General features: G+C 41.6%; 1 protein-coding gene across 1 annotated transcript in view; it reads right to left on the bottom strand.

Annotated features, from left to right (window-relative positions):
• Positions 1-275: 275 nt before the first annotated feature.
• The window catches only part of LOC117811550 (adhesion G protein-coupled receptor A3), a 251,293-nt gene continuing 228,437 nt past the window's right edge, over positions 276-23,131 (bottom strand). The window contains exons 17-19 of the mRNA XM_034681900.1: positions 21,030-21,175; positions 6,676-6,771; positions 276-6,488 (exon numbers count right to left, since the gene is read on the bottom strand). Coding sequence (XP_034537791.1) covers positions 5,060-6,488; positions 6,676-6,771; positions 21,030-21,175 — 1,671 coding nt within the window. The 3' untranslated portion in view covers positions 276-5,059. The remainder of the gene's footprint in view (positions 6,489-6,675; positions 6,772-21,029; positions 21,176-23,131) is intronic.

Below are 23,131 nucleotides of genomic sequence, written 5' to 3' on the forward strand. Positions count from 1 at the left end.
CACATGTGCATGTGTGCGAACAAGGTCTGTGCGAACACAACATACACAGAACATAACACACAGCAGCAGTCAAGCCTACTATCCTCTGAATTCCTCCCCTGTGGTGACTCTGTAAGGCATCTCAATCTCCATCATGCTGTCAGAAGAAATAAACACGTAACAGCAAGCACTGAAAAAAGGGTTTTCTTGCACTCATGTTCATCCTTATGTTACTTAAATTCACTCTGCACATTGGTGAGCACACAAACACAGACAGCCAAAGATGCTCTCAACCGTTGCATGGTGAAAAAATACATTTATTGGAATCTGTGTCAATGTAGAAAAAAGTGAAAACTGGCTTTAGGTTTTGTCACAGTACCACAGGTGAGTATTTCAGCAGCCATCTGGTCAGCAAGCTCGTTTAGAGAGGCAGTACATCTGCTACTGATGACAACAGATAAGTTGGCCTACGGTGGCCTGTGTTACCAAACATCACTGAGAAGCTCAGGCTGCTCCTAAAAACACACCACCAGCAAAAACACATGTTGTACAGCAAATAATCTACACCAATGTTTTTTCAGGTTCATGTGGGTTTAGCAGGAGAGGCTGGTTTTTCAATCTTTTGTTGTGATACTGTTACAAATCCCTTTCTGTGAACTAAAAAGCCAGGACCACTGACTGCCAGCATCTTCTGTCACTCAAAGGAGCCCACTTTGTGTTACCATTTGTCTGCCACGGTTTTAAAACAGAAAGTAAAAACAATTATATTACATTTTTTTCCTCAGACTTGGAAATAACTCCAGTGGCCCTGTGCAAAGCCATGAGCTTCATGCATCATGTGTACCAGGGCCAAACCTGCCATCCTAATAAAGGGAGTTCAATATTCCTCTCTTACTTCTCTGCAGAAGTCACTTTTTCATTCAATTACTTCTGTCCCAACAAACATTTCTTTAATAAAGGTACTGTAAGTGACATATTCTACTCTGGCAGGCCAAACATTATAATGGGTAGTGCATTTCTATTTCTGATATGACAGGATAAGTCTCACAACACACCGCAAGTCTGCATACTTCAACTAAAACTGCAACAGAAAAGGCCTTTGAAAACAAAAAGGACATTTCTAAACTCAGATACTGAGTATTAACAATTAGAGGTCAGCTTTTTTTTCCCCAATACAACTTTCTTTACATATAGACTTATTTTATTCTTAAATATCTTAAATCTCATATAAAATAATTCATCAGAAACAGATCCTATATACACAGACAAGAGTGCGCAGGATGGAGGAGAAAGAGGAGGTGTGCATGCCAAGGTGGTTTGCTGTGAGATTATACGCTCTGCCTGAAGTTTGGCTTTTCTGATGAAATGTACGACTGAGTATCATACTCAATATCATCATTCCTAAAACAAACAAGTGCTTCTAAATCAATACAGAGCTTTCTCTTTTGAGGGGCAACTCTTCAAAGAGAATTTGACCTTCATGGTAAAAAAAAAAGTAAGAAAGAAAATACATCCACACTTCAACCTTGGCCTCTCCAAAAGCAAGTTATCTACAAAAGCAGAACCAATGGCATTACGATTTTCTGGACTGGATTCTGGGGTAAACCTTAGATTAAAGTCTTGTCAAACGCAGATAAGCAGTGAGAAATAATGCAGTATTTGTTGGGGACTAGGCTTAATCCAAGAGTGTGACAAAACTGATACATGGCAGGCTGCAGCAGTCGCCGGGGGTTGAGGCAAATAGTATGTTCATGGACGGGCATTCATTAAAAATCTTTGATCATGGCACGCAGCTACATACAGCAAGGCATGCCTGCTGTGGGGATCTTTTTAGAGACAAATTAAAATCACATAAAACATAATAAGATTGCATTGACACCAAATTCTGCCATGTGTCATTTACCTTACTGTGGATAAGGTTTGGTAAGTGTTACCAAAATAATACTACATTGGTTATAGGGAGATTTCCAAATCATCTTGTTGTTTCTTCTTTAATAAAATTCACACTCTTTTCCTCCTGATATGTTGAGCTTTACACAGAATCATACAGTTAGTTGATTTCATCATGTTTCATAGCACATGCTGTCGGCTGTGTTTAAGTGGATACAATCCTGCACACTGGTTTGGCAATAAACTCACTGTAAGAACCTGGATCTATGTGACAGTTTTTAAAGGTTTGCTTGGTATTAATGAAGCTGGACCCTATTTTATTTTATTTTTTGTCATTTTAGAGCCGTAATGAGAGGAAGATTTGTAATTGCTCCAGTGGGTGTCTTCAACCAGCAGTTGGGAAACAAGTTATAATGGTTGCAATGTCATCCTTGAGGCTAAAGGCTGATTTATACTTCTGCGTTAAATCAACGGCGTACCCTACGCTGGGGGTCCGCGTAGCTCCCGTACCTACGCCGAGGCCTTCGCACGTAGCTGACATGCACCTCCTCCAAAATGTAACTCCCAGTAGAGCCGACGCGGACCGCAAGCCCTGTGATTGGTCCGCTCGGTGGCTTTGTCTTTCCCGCATTTACAGCACTTCCGGGATCCCGGACATCGGCCGCACATCGACTGTGTATTTCATCTCCTCCTCTCTATTCTTCATGTAATCATGTCTGTATGATAAACAGCAACATGTATCAGCTGTTGATTAACATTACACACTCTGAATCTCGGTGGAAAAGTAAACAGAGATCGTAGCGGGACCGGAAGCAGGCGACCGGCTATCAGAGAGACCACACTGCCCTCATGCGTTTCGGCGGAGAATTGCTGCGCGACACGGACACATCGACGCACAAGTATGTGGTGCTCATGTCCGCGTCAGCCACTGCTGCGTAGGGGAGACGCAGACGTATAAATCAGCCTTAAACCAGCACAAAAAACAACTTAAAGCGCCAGACTCAAGTTGTTGTTCAAAATTACTGCAGCAATTCCAACAGAGACATACTTCTTTTTTAACAGAGTAAGGATGCTTTCACACTTGGATTGTTTGGAGAACTTATTTCAAAATGTGAAGTGGGCATGAATTGTTTGAACATGTGAACACAGCAATCGCACTGTGATGCGGGACAAAACAAGCAAGGCCAGATCGCCTATAAGAGGTTGTGTCGGCTTTCTTTCAATCGAACCCTGGAACAGTTCAGTTGCAGTGAGCACGCAATCCACCCAGCAACCGGAACAACTAGCTGCTTGGCTCATTACACTACTTACACTAGCAACAGGCTGACACCAACACGACACCTACTGGTTCAGAAAACGATTTAGATCTGAGAATTTGTCCAGATCGTCCAATGAAGGTAATTTATTCTTATCACTGGGACTACCACTTTTGCTAACCTTTACATACCGCTGATGGAGTTTCTTGGCCTTCATGCAACTTTTCTCGGCATAGTGATAAAAGTCCCTCTTGCTCAAGCAATGACTCACAAGTTTTTAAACTTCTGTATTTTTGTTAGGTGTCCAACATTTAACAAAATGTACTGATCTATCCAAATGTCAGTGAGGCATTTGACCTCCTCACTGCTTCAAGTTAACCCCCAACTCTTTTTGTTGGAAGGTTAACTGACTATTGTTAGTTGGTGTCTTGGAGTCAGCTTCCCACAAGGGCATTTGTTTACCTATGCAGGGGGGAAAGGATGCTATGACGTAAGGACAGCCCTATGAGGGTGTGTGTTTGGCCCACTTTACTGAATCTGAACAAAGCAAATGAGCTACAGGTGTGAAAGCACCTTAGGATGCTATCTTTGAAACCTGAATCAGTGGTTACATTAACTCTTAAAATCTACAGGACTCCATTGACAATAACAGCAGAAAGCAGTAGTGATTTGTGTTTGTGTGTGGGATAAGAACAAACTATTGAAAACCAATACTCTATCTGATGTCACAAACAAACTAATCGTTAAAACTAGTAGCAGACAAGAAACTCTTATGAAAGAACGGGTGGAGAGTTACAATAAATAATAAATTGGATTTTTTTGACTGTGGAGAGAGTGATGTAAAGACCTTATGTGGATACAAAAAGGATCCTAGAACAACATTTTTAAACCTGTCTGTGGCAAAAACAAGCACTTTTTGTGTCGTACTTTGATCGGGCACATTAACCGCCAAGTATGACTTGTAACCACTACAGCCTGTTCCACAGCTACCAGCTGAACCAATCTACAGGAGCAGTTTCAAAACTTCTTATTCCTATTCGTCATTTAGACCCAGGGATAAATAAATAATAGGGCCCAGGTTGGAAAATACAGGAGTTCCTCTTCAATGAAAAACCACACTAGTTCCAATGGCTTATTGCCACCAATTCTCTACTCACCATGGCCATGTGTTGCTGTGGATGCTGCTGTTATTGACTTTTTTTTTTTTTCCAAAAAAAAGAAAAACAAAAGAACACAACAGTAAATGTATCATACAGACAGCACAATCAATATCAACCAAGAAGAGGATGTTGGTTTCACTTTACTTTTTCTGTTGCTATGAATTTCCACAAGTTACCTGGCATCCACACACCGGAGACAGTTTTGTATATAATTCAGAAAATCTCTAGTAGATATTCACAGTTGCATGACTGGGACTGAATGGCAAAAATACCCATGAAGTCTGAAATTGCTGGTTAAGTCATCTAAAAACATGGATGCCAAGAGTTCTTGATAGGTATGGGAGGTCTCTATCATCTGAGACTATTTGATGGAAGGGTTCAAAGTGTAAAAAAATCTTGCAGCGTGTTGCCTTTGAGCACTAACACACAGATTCAAACATACAACCATTCATTTTCTTGTATATATATATAGAGAGCTTAGTTCTATGGAAAAGTTGAGTTACCTTCAATAATGTCTGACAGTATGATGTAACAAATGTGTCACGGGTTTTTCTTGGTCAAAGAGATTCTGTTCTGAGTGTGGATTTACATGATATCAGATTTCTGTACAGTGAAACAGCACACGTAAAAACATGAGGACATTGAAATAAAAATATCCCACGCTGATTGTGATAATTAAAATGTAGTTCAATTCATTTTTTTTTACTTCTAGAAAGGGGAGGCCAAAGTTTGTTTTTGGCGGGACGAGGCAGGGGGCTGTTTGTATATCCCACACTACACAGTAGTTTCATTCTTCCAAGGTCCAGTGCGTATATTCCCTGTGCTGTCCGAGGCATACAGAAGTCCTTCGTGTAGCCCCCCTTTTAGAATCCCATTCTGATTGGGAGGGTTTTGGGGGTAGGATTGTCTGCGCGGTGCGTGCATCTCCAGATGGCAATGTGTCGCCATTGGGTCTGGCTCCGCAACTTTGCCGCAGCCACACAGGAAGACACCCGTGTCGCCTGCCTCTGCCGGGCACAGGGAGGGGAAAAGGTCTGCCTTGGCACAGCAAATGTGCCTGTGGCAGGGGTGATGGCATGCCAGGGCCTCGTGTGTGGTGGCGGCAGCAGCATGGCATGTGTGATGCCCATCATGGTGGCCTTCATGAGCCAGATGTGGACAGATGTGGGCATGGCGCTCATGTGTGCTGTGTGGGCTGTCAGTGTGTGAGCTGTGAACGCTACCTCCATCCCCACTGGAAGGGATGTGATAGGCATACTCCCTCTCACTCCCAGCTCCACAGGTAGCTGCTCCAGCCCGGCGCCCAATGCTACGGCTTTTAGTCCTGGTGCTGCTCTTTAAGCAGGGGTGCAGCTGAATCCCAGGTCGATAACCCTCTGGGTCAGGATGTAGCAGCACATGTGTGGCTGCAGGCTCCTCTTCCATCAGCTGCTGGCTGTGCAGGGCAGCACAACAGGGCGTCACAGGTGCCAGACACGTAACATGGTTTTGTGAGGATGGAAGAGTGGCGTGTTTGCAGTGACCCATACTACCGTGAGTGCAGCTGATCAGGGCTTTACCCGGACATGGGGAGTCATGGTGGCAGTGGCTGTGACCGTGGCCATGCCCAGGAGTATCTCCGTTCACGTTGACCTTAGGCCGAGCCTGAGCAGGACCGTGGGCACCAGAGCAGGCATTTTCCTGTCGTCCAGGGCAACAGGAACACCAGCAATGCCAGACATCATCCCGCTTGGCACAGTGATGGATGAGGACAAAGAGGCCAAGGGTGACGGAGAAGGCACCATAAAGGCAGCTGAAGATCATGTCCAGGAAGTGGCCCTGAGACACAGCAAGCGCCCCAAATGTCCAGGTGGCCAGGAACAGGAAGAGGGTGAAGGCTGCGGTCCGTAACTGAGCCTTGAAGGAGTGCTCATTGGCCAGCAGTGCAGGATTGATGGGTACACCTGGGCAGCCAGCAGGGCAGTGACCCCCGGTGGATGGGGCTGCCAGAGCGCCAGGCTCCGCTCCTTGATGGCAGTGGGTCGGCACGTCGATGGCAGCCAACCTCTGCTGCTCCTCCGTCAGCTGCTTCAGCTCATACTTCTTCTCTGGATGTTTTCGCAGTTGGATGAAGGTGCAGAGGAAGTAGACGCAGGTTACAAGGAAGATGAATGCAACAGGACCAAAGAAGGCACCCAGACTGGGCTCCCATGCCATCCAGCAGCTTCAACACACATAAACATCAATATTAAAACTGTGTTGTATTATTTGAATGGTATTGAGTATATTCTTGAAATACATACAGAATAACACTTGATAATGCCAGCACTAAGTTGATGTGTATGAAATGGTACATTAAATCAGCAGAGGTCGGAGTTTAACCTTATATGGAGAAAAAATAATAGACTTACTATAGTGCTTGCTCCCCACTGCCATAGTTGTCTATATTGACGGCTGCTGTGACCCCACAGATGATGAGGGGCACTCCACCGCTGACTAAATAAAATCTGTGAGGAGATTCAAGGACAAACAGGAGAGGAGAGAAAAGACAATATAAGAATGTTTGGCAGAAAAGGTTATTTTATATCTGACATTTAAATGACGATAGTTAACACGCTCACACTCCTTACTCATTTAAAAATGGCAGCCTGGTCAGTGCTATGCGCTTCAAAACTTAATGCTGGAGAAACCAGAATAGCACCATTAAGGCATGTCCTGTTAGCAATGGTAAATAGGCAACATCTGGATTCCAAACAGAGTGTATCAACAACATTTCAGATTTATTTGGTTTTAAATACACAATTATTAATAGTTAGTTAATGCTGCTTTGTGTTTTTACCTTTACATGTTTATCTCTGTATATAAACTGATCAGCAGTAACATTCTGACCACTGACAGGTGAAGTGAAGATCATTGATCATCTCTGTACCTGTCAGTGGGTGGCATACGTTATGCAGCAAGTGAACATTTTGTCCTCAAAGCTGATGTGTTAAAAGCAGGAAAAATGGTCAAACGTTAGGATGTGAGTGGTTCTGACAAGAGCCCAATTGTGATGGCTAGCTGACTGAGTCAGAGCTTCCTCAAAACCTGCAGCTCATGTGGGATGTTCCCTTCCTGGTCTGCAGTGGTTAGAATGTACCGAGAGTGGTCAAAGGAAGGAAAATGAGCTAGGCATCAAAAGTAAGGGCTCAGGACAGAAACATAAGGAAGGGGTATTGAATGATTTCATCATAGGTCTTTAATTTTCTTTAGTATTTTCATTAATTTGCATATCTTTTGACTCCTTAGTGGGCCTGCAACCTGAGTCTTGGTGCCGCCTGAAGCAGTGAAAATCAGAGAACAACTGACAGTGAAACAATCACACAAGAATTAGATCAGGGATTGAATCAAAATAAGTACTTTTCTTGTGTCAGTTGCAAATCCCATATATGTAATATAACATAAACAGGTAACATACCATATTTCATGTTACTAAATGGACATGTAAATGGTAAATGAAGTGGTACTTATATAGCAGAGGCTGCTACAGTAAGGGCCCATCAGTATTTGCTAATCATACACATTCACACCAATGTCTGTCACTTGGAGCAATTTTGGGACAAACTGACAACCTTCGCATTGAGAGATGACAACATGTCCACTGAGCCACAGCCGCCCAACATATTAAGAAATAATGTTTGTAATTTAACTACTGTACATTATGGAAAACTTAAAAAAAAACAAAAAAAAAAAAAACTAAACTGACTATATTTATAAGACAGGCTCTACACTTAAAGGGCCTGGTCTACTAAGATCTCCAATAACGAGCGCTATATTGCGTGTTCAAACTAAAACATTGCACGTGCTATTTCTGGGCGTGTTGCGGGTGATCTATGATTGCGTGCGCAAATGATAACAAGTGCAAAAGTGGAACGGACTGCCCTTAAATGAGGATTTTGCGTGTGCTAAATTGGCTGTCCCCATTGATAGTTTTGGAGAGCAGGGTGGCCGTAAACAAAAAAAATGAAGTTTGAAGCCATGGAGTTGGAGGTTTTAGTGGAGGACGCAAATAAACACATCGGTGAACTCCATCAGAGACATCTCAGCGTTTCTGGGAGGCCTGTGAAAAGTTGAATGCTGTGAGAAAAAACAGAAGATCTGCCGATGAAATAAAAAGAATATGGCAAAATATTCGCAGAAGAAAAAAGGAAAAACTTTCCCTTAATAATATCTCCAATATTGGACACATTTAAATAGTTCAAAAGTCTGCCACTCTTGCTCTAGCTACTTAATTGGGAAGTCAATCGCAGTTTTGAAACAACCAGGGCCAGAAAAGTTAGGCGTCACTTGGATGAAGACCGTCGCCTCACTGACGCAGAGAGCGTTTTTCGGGTGAACGTTTTTAATGCCTGTCTTGATATCATCATCCAGCAACTGTCCCAAAGATTCACCAGCTTAAATGGCTTAGTGAACACCACAGTTGGGACATCAACCCCAGCTTCCCTGGCCAACTGCTTTCTTTTAGAACCTCTTTCAGGGACCAGATAACAAAGCAAAAGTCTGTTAGGGATCTGGCAAAAATGCTCATTGTCAACCACCCAGCAGTAAGGTTTGCGCCCTCCTGTTATTTTTTACTCTTCCTGTCACTTCCAGCACAACTTCTGAGCGCTCATTCTCCAAGTTAAAACTAATTAAAAACCCATTGAGGAGCATGATGGCACAGGACAGACTGAGTATACTTGCCACATTGTTCATTGAGCAAGAGCAAAGAAAATGGACATACAACGCACCGCGGACAAGTCCACGGAGCTTAAGGCTCGTCCAAACAGTGGTGAGTAGGCCTAGTTCATCTTGATTTTTTGTTTGTATGTGAAGATGTGGGCCTCTGTGCCAATTTGACTAAATTTTGTAGCTGTTGATACAGTGGCGTACTGTGCTTTCGTTAGCTGAAAAAGTTAAGTTAAAGTGGGTGTCAGAATGATGCGGTCGCTATCCGTGGTGCTGAACTGCTTTGAATTTGTGTTGTTTTATTATTTTTTTATTACACGAAAATGCAGTGTTGCAAGGAGTTTCTCCATAGGTGATATGGCATGGCTTCTTTTTGTGATTGCCATTTGTGCGCAACGCTGTGCCAGTTTGCACCTGCCTTTCAAACGTGCTAAATATAGACACAAAAACACTGCACGCCATCAGCTTCAGGTTTGATAGATCACATTGCGTGTGCTAAATGATTACATTTGCATCTCCTCCTCCCAGTATTTTGCGCGTTCTGATGATCTACATGTATTCTGCATATTCATGAAGGCAAACACGCTAAATGGATAGCGAGTGCTATTTTGCTCATTTGACAGACGCAATCCTCGGTGCTCCAGGTTAGTACATCAGCTTTGCGCACGCTATCAAGTTTGCACGTGTTTTTATACACGCAAACCTTTAGTAGATCGGGCCAAGAGTGTCCTGCGGTCATTTTTCTCGTTTGTTCCTTTTGGGAAAGGCTGGTGGAAAAAAACATATTTGTGACACTGTTGTGTTTGTTTGAATCCTCCTTGCCCCTACTGCTCAAGGAAGCAGTTTATTTAATATAGATGAGTTTTATGCTTCTAATACTTCATCAATAGACTTCAACAGATCCTCAGAATATGGCACAATGCAGCATCATGTTCAGGAATTACACTGAAAGGGGAACCTGTGGTCATTTTTTTAAGCTTTCAGCCACTGACCAAGCTGCCAGTCTTAACTACTTGGTGGTGAGATCTGGCTGCAATTGCACACTGTCAAAAAATGAATCTAGTACAAAATCACAACCAAAAGATCCAAACAAACCATGGTGACAGAGAAACATTAAGACACCGGGGAGCAGGCATGAGAACATATCTGTCATCCATCTCTTTCCCACTATTTCTCAAATGCCTCCATCTCCAAATATCAAAAGACTGATGTGGAACTTCTGAGCTTGTCAATGTGTTTGTGATCACACTGTAAGGGTGCGATCACACCTACAGTTTGTTTTCTTTTCCAGAAACCAAAGTGTACATTATTAGCAGGAAAACAAATCTGTTCCCTGTCATTTTAACTTCACTTGTCAGTGCTTATCACTGCAATTTACAGCATCTGTTGTTTATAACAGCTCCAGAGATGTGAAGAGAAACCTGCATTTAAGAAAAGGTGACACTGCTAGAAAAAATTATCCTGCTAAGCCTCTATTGCTTCATCATTTCTGATTAACATATGTCATCATGAACCAACATAACTCCACACAGCCAATCCAATAAAGACAAAAAATGTTCCCGTCAGGAAATGTTGTTTCTTCCTTCTCTCACATTAACAAACAGCTCCATCAAAATTGATGTGAAAATACCCTTACTGGGAATCCACATTAGAGACGGGATGTTTGTAATCTGCCGTGTCAAGTTATTTTCAAACAAAACTGACTCCAACCTTCACTATGTCACCATCATCCTAAGAACCAGCTGCTGTCACAGCCGTAAACAGGAAGACAAAACTGGAACACAAGAAAGCATTTTTAGAAAGAAACTATCAGCTCAATGTTTTTTTATCACAACAATAGGGTTCCAGGTCTACAGCAGGCAAGTACTCAGGTGAAGGCCTCATTTGTTCAAGAAAAAGTGTAGAACCATCTAACCACAAAGTCAATCTTGTAGAAAAGAAAGTTGAGTAATTGGGGAGCCACAAAAAATCTGGACAAATTAATCTCATAAAACTAGTCACTAGCCGTGAAGAGGTTAGGTTCAAAGGGTAGGTTAGTTTGGAGTTGGTTAAGGAGCATGTGATCTGACAGTGGTGTGCACCATTGTGCCCTTGTTTCTGGGTTGAATGACATCCATCCTCTAAACAGTAGGAGATGTGAACCAGGCTTTGAGGTAGTATGTGCCTCTTGTTTGGTTGGCAGCCAAATTTGCCCAAATTGTGTAACACAACAATCAAACAAGCACTGATGGTGTACCCAGGAATGGACAATCAATTTTTTTTTTTCAAATCATTCAAAGCCATCACTGCAAGTTCACTTTGCAGTGGTTAGTTAGTTAGTTAGTTAGTTAGTTAGCATAGGTAGGTAGGTAGGTAGGTAGGTAGGTGGGTGGGTGTGTGGTTGGGTGGGTGGGTAGGTAGGTAGGTAGGTGGTTAGGTAGGTAGGTAGTTTGGTTGTTTGTTTGTTTTTTCATTGGGACAACAGATACATAGGAGGAGCTGTAGCAGCCTCAGCATCTCCATGTTCTAAGAAGGCTTCTGAGTGAACCATAATCCCCCAGTAACAACTGTCTGTAATAAAGCAGTAAAATCAATGTTAACACATTTAAAATCCATACAACAATTTCCAAAACAATAATGAAATACCTGTGTAATAAGTGTGAGAATGTGCAGAATACTGGTCATAAAATGTTTAAATAAACCTAAACAGGGTTAACACGCTGCACTACAAGTCTGACACCTGGTTAAAACATCTAGAGCATCTCTCAACTTCAGTGGTGGTAGCTGAATTTGATACATTTTAAGAATATCTGTTCTGACATCTAGAATACTGGAAAGATTTAGACCCAGGGGATTTCTTTTTATCTTGACTTAAATTGCATACTTGTGTAGTTTTATAAATGCCAAGATATTATACCTTTGTTCACTGAGTTGAACGTGAAGAAATTAGCAACGCACATCAGGAAGATACAATGAAAATGACTGGGGGTTAGGAGGTGCATCATACTGTGAAGTAATGCTAGCAATGGAAACTTTAAAGTGAAACTGATTTTTTTTTTCCTGCCATGTTCTTAATATTAACACAGTTGTAACCACCTCTGGTGTCACCTTATTTAAATATTCTAACATGGTCAAAAATGGGAAGCTCTCATTACATCAGTACTCTGATGTCAGATTGGGATGCTTCAGCCCTTATCTGTCACAGCATACATACAAAGCGTTTTTCCCTTTCAGAACACAAATAGAATGCAGGCCAATATCTGACCAATGTATTTATGCCATGAGCCCCATGAATGTACTGCAGAAACAAAGCTAATCCCTCTGCTCCCCTCTGCACTGTCCTTGTCCTGTCTCTGCACTGTCATCCTCTTTCCTCCAGAACTCTGTGCTATTTCCTCTTCCTTCCTGTTCAATCTCAACCTCTGTCACTGCTCTAACCTTTCCACCACTCCATCTTCCTCCATCTTCATCCTCTCTTTCTTCCATTCCATCCGTTCTCTGTCTCCCAATCTGTCCTCCGTCAAACAGCACCCATCCCAAAAATTCAATTACAATCAAGATGTTTGTCTGGGCTGGTAGGCAATGGGAGGTTGGTAGGGAGGTGAAGAGAGAAGGGGGGATGGCGGCATTACTGGCCTGTCACTGCCTCTGAGTGGAACGGTTCCCCTGGGGGACTCTCCTTCAACAGAAAGCCATTTACACACCCGTCAGCCAGATAAGCATAAATGAGAAGAACTAGTGGATGTTAAAGCACCCTGTGCTTTATAACCCTTGTTCTCTTTTATCCCATCCAGGAAAGCCAGCATGGATTTCCTGCAGGCCTGTGCTACAAAAAACACATGTACCATCCATGCACAAATGTTGTGCATGTGTGAACAAATCACTGCCTGCATGCTGCCCTGTTTTTATGCAAAAACATGCACATTCACATTAAGATTCAAGGCATTCGCCTATGTGCTGATACACACTGCTCTGCACGCTCTGGTAGCACACACACACATAAAGTTTTTTTTGGCTATTCTATTACAGAAAGCCTTCAAACTCTAACAAAATGGCTGTGCATGCAGAGTTGTGCTTTTGAGTGAGTTTAGGAACAGCAATCATCTGATATAAATAGACCCTGAAGTGCCTTTTAGCCTGCAGCTACACAGTGACCCCCCCTCCTTCACTGTTCCTCTGCCCATGCACTGTCCTCTGTTTTGCGGCTATAAACTGTCCTCTGTCTGGATCAGGTCCAGGATGTACATTGTACAGCATGGAACAACTGATGTTAATTTAGCTCCAGCACAGGGCAAAGGCTTATGGGTAAAGCTGAACTATGCTGCAGCCAAACTAAATCCTACACGTCCGATTGACATTTAATGGACAAAGTGAGCTTGTTCAGAACAATGGATAAACATTTTGAAAACTCACCAACTTATGGTGAAAAAGGAAAATGAATACCACAGAAATACACGGCAAAGGGTTACTTAAGCTTAGCATGAAGATGGGAAACAGAGGTGAAAGCTAGTAGGGCTCTGTCCTACATTCTAGCAACTTTTGAACTTACTGAATTACCCATCATATCCCACTGAATCTGAAAAAGGATCTCAGGTTTCAGTTTCGAGAGGTAATGTAAAATTCTTGGAGAGGTAGATCATGTTGTCATGGTCAGAGCCAAGCTAGTTCAGTCCCTTTGCTTCCAGTCTTTGAGCAGAGCTAAGCAAACTAACTGCTAGTTGACTACAAAAGAGTCAGTCCTGTCATGGGCTATTTTGTGATTTGACATAGATGTTCTACCTCACAAGAGCTTAAGTTTTCAGACATCTACTGTATGTCATTTTAATCTATATTTGTGATAGAATAACATCCTGCACACCAGAAAACAACTAGGGGAACAAAGTCGAGCCTACATTTGAATAGACAAGTCAGGATACGTGCCACAAATGTTTATTCATTATTGTTCATTATTGAGTGCTATCTGAGTCTCACAGATGAGACTAGAGGCAACATGTCAGCAATGAAGTGATATGCAGCTCTGAGGTGTGAGTGTAAGTTTGGTGACAATGTTTAAAAGGCAAACACAAGAAAGCCTCTGTGTGCATTGGTCAGAGCACACTGGTGCCTGGTTGGTGCGGCCATCTCCATTCGAGAACATGAGTTCCCCAACGAAAAAGCCAACATCTTCTTTTGCATTGTTGTGTCTCTTGTTGTTTCTTATTTGTGTAACAGAAGTTATCACAACAACAGTTTCATGACCAAACACAATTTGTTCAGTTCTCAATGCCCTGACATAGGTTGTCGATCTCAAACATCCAGAGTTTTACACCACAACATATTTTTAAGAAAATTAAAGATAAAATGAGTCATTTTTGCTATGGTATTGTAAATTTTGTACAGTTACCAATTTGGTTACAGGTATGATTATAATTGCAGGTAAGAGAAGGTAAGAAGAACTTAATGAAAACTATCAATTTTATAGAAAATTTGAATTCCTGCAATTTACTAGAAATCTACTAATAAAGGAGTTGTCTGAATTTTTCACATTAGTTGTATATATTCCACTTTGCTGTCCAACTGGAGAGTTATCACTGTCACCTTATAATGGACAGTTTTCACCACTGTGCCTTAATTAAGTTTTTAGAGATTGTATTATTTACATACTTCTTTTATGTGACGGACATTTCACAGCTATGTCTCAAAACTATTACAAACTATCGCTGCATGCACCGAACCGTTGTTGATTTTGACCTTTGTTGTTTATTTGTACTTCTTGTAACTAACTCACATTTGATACTTGTTAAATGGCAATACTTCACATCTGGTTTGTGAAAAGTGTTATTTTGTTTAACTGTATTCAGATGAGTGACAATAAACTAGAGTTAAACTGAGAAATAAAGAAATCATGCTTTTCATATCTGTCTGCAGAACACACAATGCAAACATCTTAAAAAGCTCATATCTAACAGAGTTCAGACAGATCATTCTGATGCAGCAGCAGTAATGAGAACTTCAGTGCTGAGGAGCTGACTAGAAACAATGTTTGAATTTCTTGTTTGAGTTGAAAACTTAACTTTTTCAACTCCAGGAAGGCAGACCATGAAGCTTTGTCCATGTGCCTCTTTGCATTGACTTCTTATGTAATCTTGCTGCACCAAAATTAGTGTTTGCTCTCAGTCCGGTCACACCTTCATGCTCTCAGAGTTTCTCTTGATGGAATTCCTGTTAAATATGATTACAGCCCTGCACCCATCACAGCAGATGACTGTCAGTTAAAAACACGAACCAAGGCATTTAAGGTGTGTGGTGCAGCATGGCGTAGCAGATTCCTGACAAAGGTCAGTGTGATGGTCTGTTGGATGTGCCATCAGAGGCTGTCAGGAGGAAGGAGGGACAGGCAAAGAGGTAGATGAGGTGGAAGAGGGTGGCTGTTAGGGGGAGTTGGGGGTAGAAATTGATTTGTCTCCAGCTGCTAAGTCTCATTGCATGAGGCTGTCTGACAGGGAGCATTACAGTCAATCACTGTGGATCAACTCGACTGCCGCGCCACACGATACCCTTGCCTGCCCCCAGACAAATTATCTCATTCACAAGTGATGCATGATGGGAGAACCTTGAGAATGTTCAATATTAAAACCAGCCAGTCACGCAGGTGTCTGAGGATTCGTTTTGCAAGGACAATGCTGCTTATATGTGGAGAGGATCCCTATCAGGTGGTGTCCTTATCCTCTGTGCCTCCTCAGGAGTACATTATTAAGCAGTTTTAATAATGTCAGACATATGATTCTGTTCATTTATAGATTTTTACAGATATTAATTTCAGGGGATAAATGACAATGTGAATGCTCCATGTGCCATACTAATCCTCTAAGACTTAGAGAAAGCAAGTTTTCCAGTAGGGTTCATACACAGTGCAAGAGCACATTTACAAAAATGTCAGGTCACACTCCACTGTATTTATTCTTATGTATGTTCTATAAAGTAAAAAAAAACAGCAAGTGAAACTGAATTGATATTTCTTTCAGCCTTTAAAAACTGTGAACAAGATTGAGTAACAAACAGCCGTTTGTTACAGTGCACCCCCTCTTTGCATCCGTATCTCCTCTGCTCTCAAACTTCCCCTTTTGAGGATTTCACCTTGAAGCTTCTGGAGTTCAGCTCTGCAGCAGCACAGCTGCAGTATGCAGAAGAGCTCAAAGAGGAGGAAGAGCCCTGCATTTGTCCAAAAGCTGATCCTCTTACAGATGCCAAATATCAGGGGTAAGCTGAAAATAAATGTAATGGTGAATGATTAGGGGGGGAAAAAATCACAAACACAGCAGAAATTCAATCTAATGTCACTGGAAGAGGAATTAAACGGGTCAAAAGGTCAAACACATTTAAATTTGTGATTAAGCTACTGGATCAGCAGCCTCCTGGGTGATTGAGGAAATTAGTTATAGCAACGGGGTGAAGCCATAGTAACTGTTTCAAGTTTTTCACCCTTCTCCTGACATTCATTTTCCCTCCGTCCTTTTTCATCTCTTTGGGCAGCAGAATTTCTCAAACAGAATAACTGAGCCAAAACATTTACTACAAGCCCAGTTCAGCTATTCCAAACACTTTCAACCCCTCCAACAAAAGCCTTCAAGACTTTGTATGTCTGTATACCGCTGGGAAAACTGGAGAATCTGAGCTTTCAACGATATTTCAGAACTACAAAAAATGACTGTGAGGATGGAGGATGTGAGGTTCCAAAGCTTTTCTGTTTGATAAACACCAACAATCCAGTCTGATGAGTTTGTGTACCTCTTCATCAATACCATGCTTAAGTCTATAAAATACATGTCAAGTGAACATTGTTATTTTAAAAACAATGAAGTTGACTGTATTTTCGCCTGTTTTGTTTGCATATCTGTTACTACCTGCAGTGACAGAAGCTCCTCTCAACCATTAACCCGTAACTTCCAACCTTGGATGTGTCGGAGAGCTGGATTGCATTTTTTGTACAGGAGAAGCCAAGCCCTAAAGTAAACCCTACTTCATTGTCTAATTAATTCTGAACTGAACAATGCTTGGACAACTTTGCACAAAGAGGAAATGAGAGGAGACGTTGGAGGAGATGGAATATTCTGCCGATGTATGGTCGTTGTATGGCACTCATGAAATGTTGTAAATGCAGGAAATCCGATGCTACCTGGTGGACCAATCACAGGGCTTGCAGTCTGCGTTGTTTGGATACATAGCAACATCTTTTAGGAGATGCACGTCAGGTGTCATGTAAAGGCTTCTGCGTAGGAACTGGGCTATATGGACCTACGGCATAAGCTACGATGTAGATTCAACGCAGAATTCTAAACCAGTTTTAAGTCTTCCATAGTTTCCCAAATCAACAGTCATCCTCTTCAGATTGACAGTTCCTTAACTTCATGAGAATACCAAAACAGCTGGATGAGCAGACAAGCTCAGCAGAGAAAGGCAGGGAAGGTTAAGTTAATGCTTCTGATGCAGACATTGATACTGGAGTTCTTTGTAGGCTGACATGTATGCAGTGACCCAAACAGATGCTTGACAATTCCAACACCTCCTCTGTCAGTTGTTGCTCCCAGCAGCCATTCGCATGTTTTACATCACCTCCTGACAGTGAGTCTGAGATCATAAGGCCTCAGTTCAGAGATTTTACTCATAAAAGGACTTTACTCGCAAATCTAATCACAGTATATATCAGCAGTATTGACTAAACTTCTTCCCAAGTTGCAGACAGTGACGGTGATTAAAAATTGAATTTCTAAAAGAGAAGAGATCCACAAGTGTAAAGACCTGACAGCTCTGACACTACAGAATGAAAAGAGCCAAAGGCTTGGAAGAATGCAAACGAGCTCTGGATGTCTCTACAGATAAACAATGCAATAACTCATCTGTACTGAGCTACTGTTGCCCTGCACAGAAAACATGAGCCAGTGAACACCTGAAAAAAATACGCAAACCAGCACAAATCAACAGAGACACAAGTACGCTTATACTCAAATACATTCTTAGGTACACACACACCTCTGCATTGTTAGAGAAGGAAAGTCACCTCGCAAACAGGAATAGAAAGTTCACTGAAAGCCGCATGTTATGGAGGAAAAGAAAGGTTTCCAGTGACAAAAACAAACAAACAAATAAACAAGGCAAAAACGAGCAACTTAGGCAAGAAGCAAATACAGGGACTCTTCTTCAGTACACCTTAACCTGAATTAACCTATCAAATGCTTCTTCATCCTTTTGGTTGTCTTCATCGTAAAGATTTTGATGAGGGATGCAGTTACAGTTGAACTGAGGGTTTTTTTAAAAGATAAAAAAAACCTCTTAAATACAAGGGATAATTAAATATTAAAGAGTGACCCATAACTGTAGAGCTTGTGAACCTGTAGAAAAATAAATTAGTCTGGTTTGGGACTCAAACAGGTCTTTTAAGAAAAGCCAAGCTTAAGTCTAAATTACCAAGAAAAGTAATTCAAAATTTAGGAGAGGAACTTCATTTTCTTGTCTATTGTTGTACCTCATTAATAATACAACATGCACCTAAGATTAAATTTTGGGATGTGTCCGACCCCTAAAATGGGAACAACAAGACTAGGCAACATGTTTTGCAGTCTCAGCTCTCAAAATACAGCTGCTACATCAGTTTTCCTGGGTGCCCCTTCCAGCATGAATTTTGTACATGAAATAAGGTCTGGTTGGAGTAAATAAAAAAACACTTTGGATATACATTGGACACTAGATTACATGTTGTTAGTGTTGATAAAGTTAATGTTTAAATAGTCTTCTTATCCAGGTCTGTGAAAAAGACCATGGTTTCAGCTTAACTTAGTACTTTGGTACACATGTGAGGTACGTAACTAATGCACCTTATTGAACCAAACTAATATAGGTATGCTAAGTGCAGCCTATTATCCAGCTGTGTAAAATACCTGATTCTGATTGGTCAAAACCACATAACATCTGTGGTTTAATCACATGGCAAAGGCCATTCACCCTGTCTCCACCCTCACTACACAGTCTGGCCTGTTTATTGTCTGTCTTGGACAGAAGCTGAAGGTCAGCTCAATGTTTTTTTTTTTTTGTTCACCTGGATCAACAGAGGACTCTCTTTTTGTTGCCCTTCTTGAGTTTTGTTGTGCATACTTGACAGCCTGACAGCATTTAGATCCTACTGTTTTCCCTTTGCTGCTATGGCAGTCAGAAGGTCCTAAATGTGAAGTGTGGCACCAGGACTTCAACTATGACTGAGGTGTGAAGTTTGTGTTCAGTAAAAAAACAAACATGTTTTAGTGCACAGCAACCACATAAACGTAATGTTTGTTAATGTGTGCGGGTGTCAAATTGAGACTGCAATTATTTGTCAAAATCTGCATCCAAAAGAGACTTGGTGTTGAACTTGGACCGTTTTTTTCTTGTCAAGATGTGCTGCTTTGTCAAAACATGCTACCATAGTGATAATCTGTACTAGAAGCTATCAATTTGGGCACATTGTATCACATTATATGATCAAGTAATTTCGTATTACACTATGACTATACCTCATGTCATATTTTGAAGTATAGGGACACCGACCAAGCTGCTGTGTTTGACAACATTGTGACAACAATACGAAACACCAGAAGTGTCAGAACTCAAAAAAATAAGAATAAACATTTTTTAATGCCATTATTAACTCCATTACTAATCATTTAAATTAATATTTAGTGCAATGGTGTTCTTTAATCCTCACAGATCATGGTTCAATGAGGATAACTCACTCATTTTTTATGAAAATTCATGTTTTTTTCTTTATGAAGTGATGTTGATAAATTAACAGGAGACACCTCTTCTGTCACATGCTGCCCAGATTTTGATGCTGTATACTCAAGCAAACAGAACCAGAACCAGAATCAGAATCAAACTCAAGCAAACAGAACCAGAACCAATTCAAGCAAACAGAACCAGAACCAAACTCAAGCAAACAGAACCAGAACCAAACTTGAGCAATCTTTGTTAATGTCCTCAGTGCAGGTTGGTATTACGAAAAATCAGATGCCTCAGCTTAGATGGGCTGACCCGATTTATCCTCTCAGTGAGTATTTGCCCTGTCTTTGAGAAGACTCTCTCAGAAGGAACAGATGTAGCCACGATACACAGCCTCCCCTCCATTACCTGTATCCTTTATCCTCACATGTGATTTGCCGCATGGCCGCCATGCTGACCAATCAAAACAAAGTTCTGCTGTGAGCAGAGCTGGGGCTGAGCACTGTGAGAGCTAAGCAGCGAAAGGAAAAAACTGGGAGCCGTCTCTCTCTCTTTCGATGCGAGCCGGCTCTTATGATTCACTATAAAGCATCGTCTCTCAGAGCCGCAGCTATTGATCATTACCCATTACTACCCTGCTGAGAGTCGCCTGAATGTGGGTGGAGTTTGCCCATGGGAACAGAGAAGGTTTCCATCAAAAGTCATGCCAACACCTGCATTCTGCAAAGAAACAATTAGTATTTGACACTTCTGACTCCTTTTAGCCTCCACTTTGACTGCCGGGTCAAATTGATCCACAAACAGTATCTATGCAATATAAACATGCAGGGGGGGTTGCAAATATGTGAAAGGAACCATTTTTATTTTATATGTTGATTAAGCTAATTAAGTCAAGTCGAAGAAGTTTCATTCCCAAAAAACACTTTTAACAATTTTATTTTTATTTTGAACTTTGAAAAGGGTAAACCTGACCCTGAACATAACAGGCGGGTTAAAGAGTGGTATTGGTACTTTTATTCAAGTGAAGGATTGACATTTTTTCCTTCAAACAGTAAATAAGCTGAGACAGTGAGAGCTTGTGATTGTTGAAGGTTTCCAGTTACATCTCACTGTGTGGGTCACAACATGAACCAGCAAAAGAAGTTAAATAAAGAAGTAAATAAATGTGCAGTGAACCAGTCCTTGGCCCCCGAAGACACACAAATCACACACACACACAGCAAGCAGGCAGCAGAGTATAAAAACTCCAGTCACTAACAGAGGCATGTCATTACATTTGCAGTCTCACACAGCTGTTTGTGTACTGAAGAAAGTCAGGGTGGGGAAGGGCTGCAATGACATTTGTGCTCACCTTAACAGAGGCTGTTTAGGGGGCGGAGGTGGGTCACCATCTTGGCTCTGCGGAGGCTTCTTGGTCACCTGCTTGTAAATGTTCCTGGCCGTCACCCCGAGCCACAGCATGGTCGACAGAGACGAGTAGTGCAGCACGACCCCGACCTAATGCGAGCGGAAAGAAGGAACATCAAGTTATTTATTTGACTTTTCTGAACTTTTGCTCTATACACTGTACAGCATGTCCCTGTGGAAAATGTCACTCTTGATTATATTCCTGTAAGTCAAAGGAGAGATGTTCAGGAAGGACTGCCATTCCTCTGTCAAAAACATCATCAATGTCACTCCAAGGGTGTCTCCGTGGACGTTTTCCTTTCTAAGGCTGCTTTACCTTATCCCTCACTGAGAGACAATAATACAAGAATAAGATGACGTGTTCAAAAAGCGCTATTGAATCATCAAGGTTGTTTGGGATAAGAGCATTATGACGAGGTTAGACTGGCGGATGCTGAGCAGCTCCTTATCAGTTGAGTTAGAGGACACGAGGTGTGCACTGTGAATAACAAATCTGAATATAAATGACAGTCACGTTGACAACAATCAGAGCGTGATTGTTTTCCAAAACACACTGTATACATATCCCCGCTCTGCCTCATTTTAACATTCATGAATTATGTGAGAATAGGGGACCTGAGGTAAGATTGTTTAAAGGCTTTTTGCTTGCCAAAAAAGACCACAGAAAGATGGGAGAAGAAGTACGAAGGAAGATAATCAAAATGCACTAAGCTTTTTTCTCAAACAAGCTAGTCTCTTCAGGATGAATGGGCAATCTGAGATACCCAAGCAAAAGGTGTCTCCCCAGCCTGAGAGGCCCTGAGAAGCTAGCATACCGGGGTCCAGATGCTAATTGGAAGTGTCCTTGAGCTGGTTAGAGAGAGCAGAGAGCGGGCGCTAAGTCAGTCATGCTGCGTAGACCACACTTCAGGGCTTCATTAGTGCTGAGAAGCGACTGGAAGGGAAGTGTTTCTATATGGAAATAAGTGAAGAGGGCTTTTTTAAAGGTAGAGGGGCACACATTGTTTGTAACTGGATAAGTCATGTTCATTTTGAATTATGTTTCAGTTTTGATCTTAGACTGTAATACTACAAGTGAAGCAGCTGTGGATGCATCTTTAACCTGCATTATCCTTAAAGGCCAGCAGAGGACAAATTTACTGGTTACGAAAAAAAGCCAGGTTATGTAGGAGTGTATGAGAAAATGAGCTTACAATCTACTTGATTTTCAATTCTTATTTTCTCTATAACTAGATCTGTGTCTGCATTAGCACAGCATGATGGTTATTTTGTATATAAGGGTTCTTTTTAGAGTAAAATAGCAAACAAGGCAGTGTATACTTTAGGGCATGGCTGCCTTGGAAGGGTCAGAAAGCTACATATTGACTTGAAAACTCGGCTAAAAGTGCTGCAACCACAAAACAACTTTCCATTTATTAATTTTCCCTCATTTATCCACTCTGTGGTAGCAGTAGGCTAAGCAAGTTAGCCCAGGTGTCCCTTTCCACTGCAACATTTTCCAGCTCCTCCTGGGGGATCCTAAAGTGTTATGAGGCTAGCCAGGATGTATAATCCCTAGAGTGAGCTCCACGTCAACCCTAGTGTCTCCACCCAGTTGGACTTTTCTGGGAGACCTCTTAAATGATGTGCCCAGGAGGCATTCAGACCAGATGCCATCCCCGCTCAAACTGGCTCTGTTTGCTGTGAAGGAGCAACATCTTTACTCTGAGCTTGTATGTATGAGTTTCCTACCCCATCTCTCAAGCTGTAGCAGCCTCGAAGAAGAAACTCATTTTGGCTAACTTCATCTAATATCCTATTTTATTGGTCACTGTGAATGTAGTTCAACAGGTAAATCTAAAGCTTTCACTGACGACCCAGCACCATTTATCACAACAGTTAAGTGCAATGTTGAATTACTTCTGACTCTGAATGAACATGTCTGTCAACTGCAAGATCCATTTGACCCTCACTCGTCAATAAGACCCTGATACTTTAACTCATTTACTTCAGAGGACACTCACTTTCTATTTCAAGAAAGGAATCCAGCATTTTCCAACAGAGAGC

Source organism: Notolabrus celidotus, chromosome 4 (assembly GCF_009762535.1).
Source record: "Notolabrus celidotus isolate fNotCel1 chromosome 4, fNotCel1.pri, whole genome shotgun sequence".
NCBI lineage: Eukaryota > Metazoa > Chordata > Actinopteri > Labriformes > Labridae > Notolabrus > Notolabrus celidotus.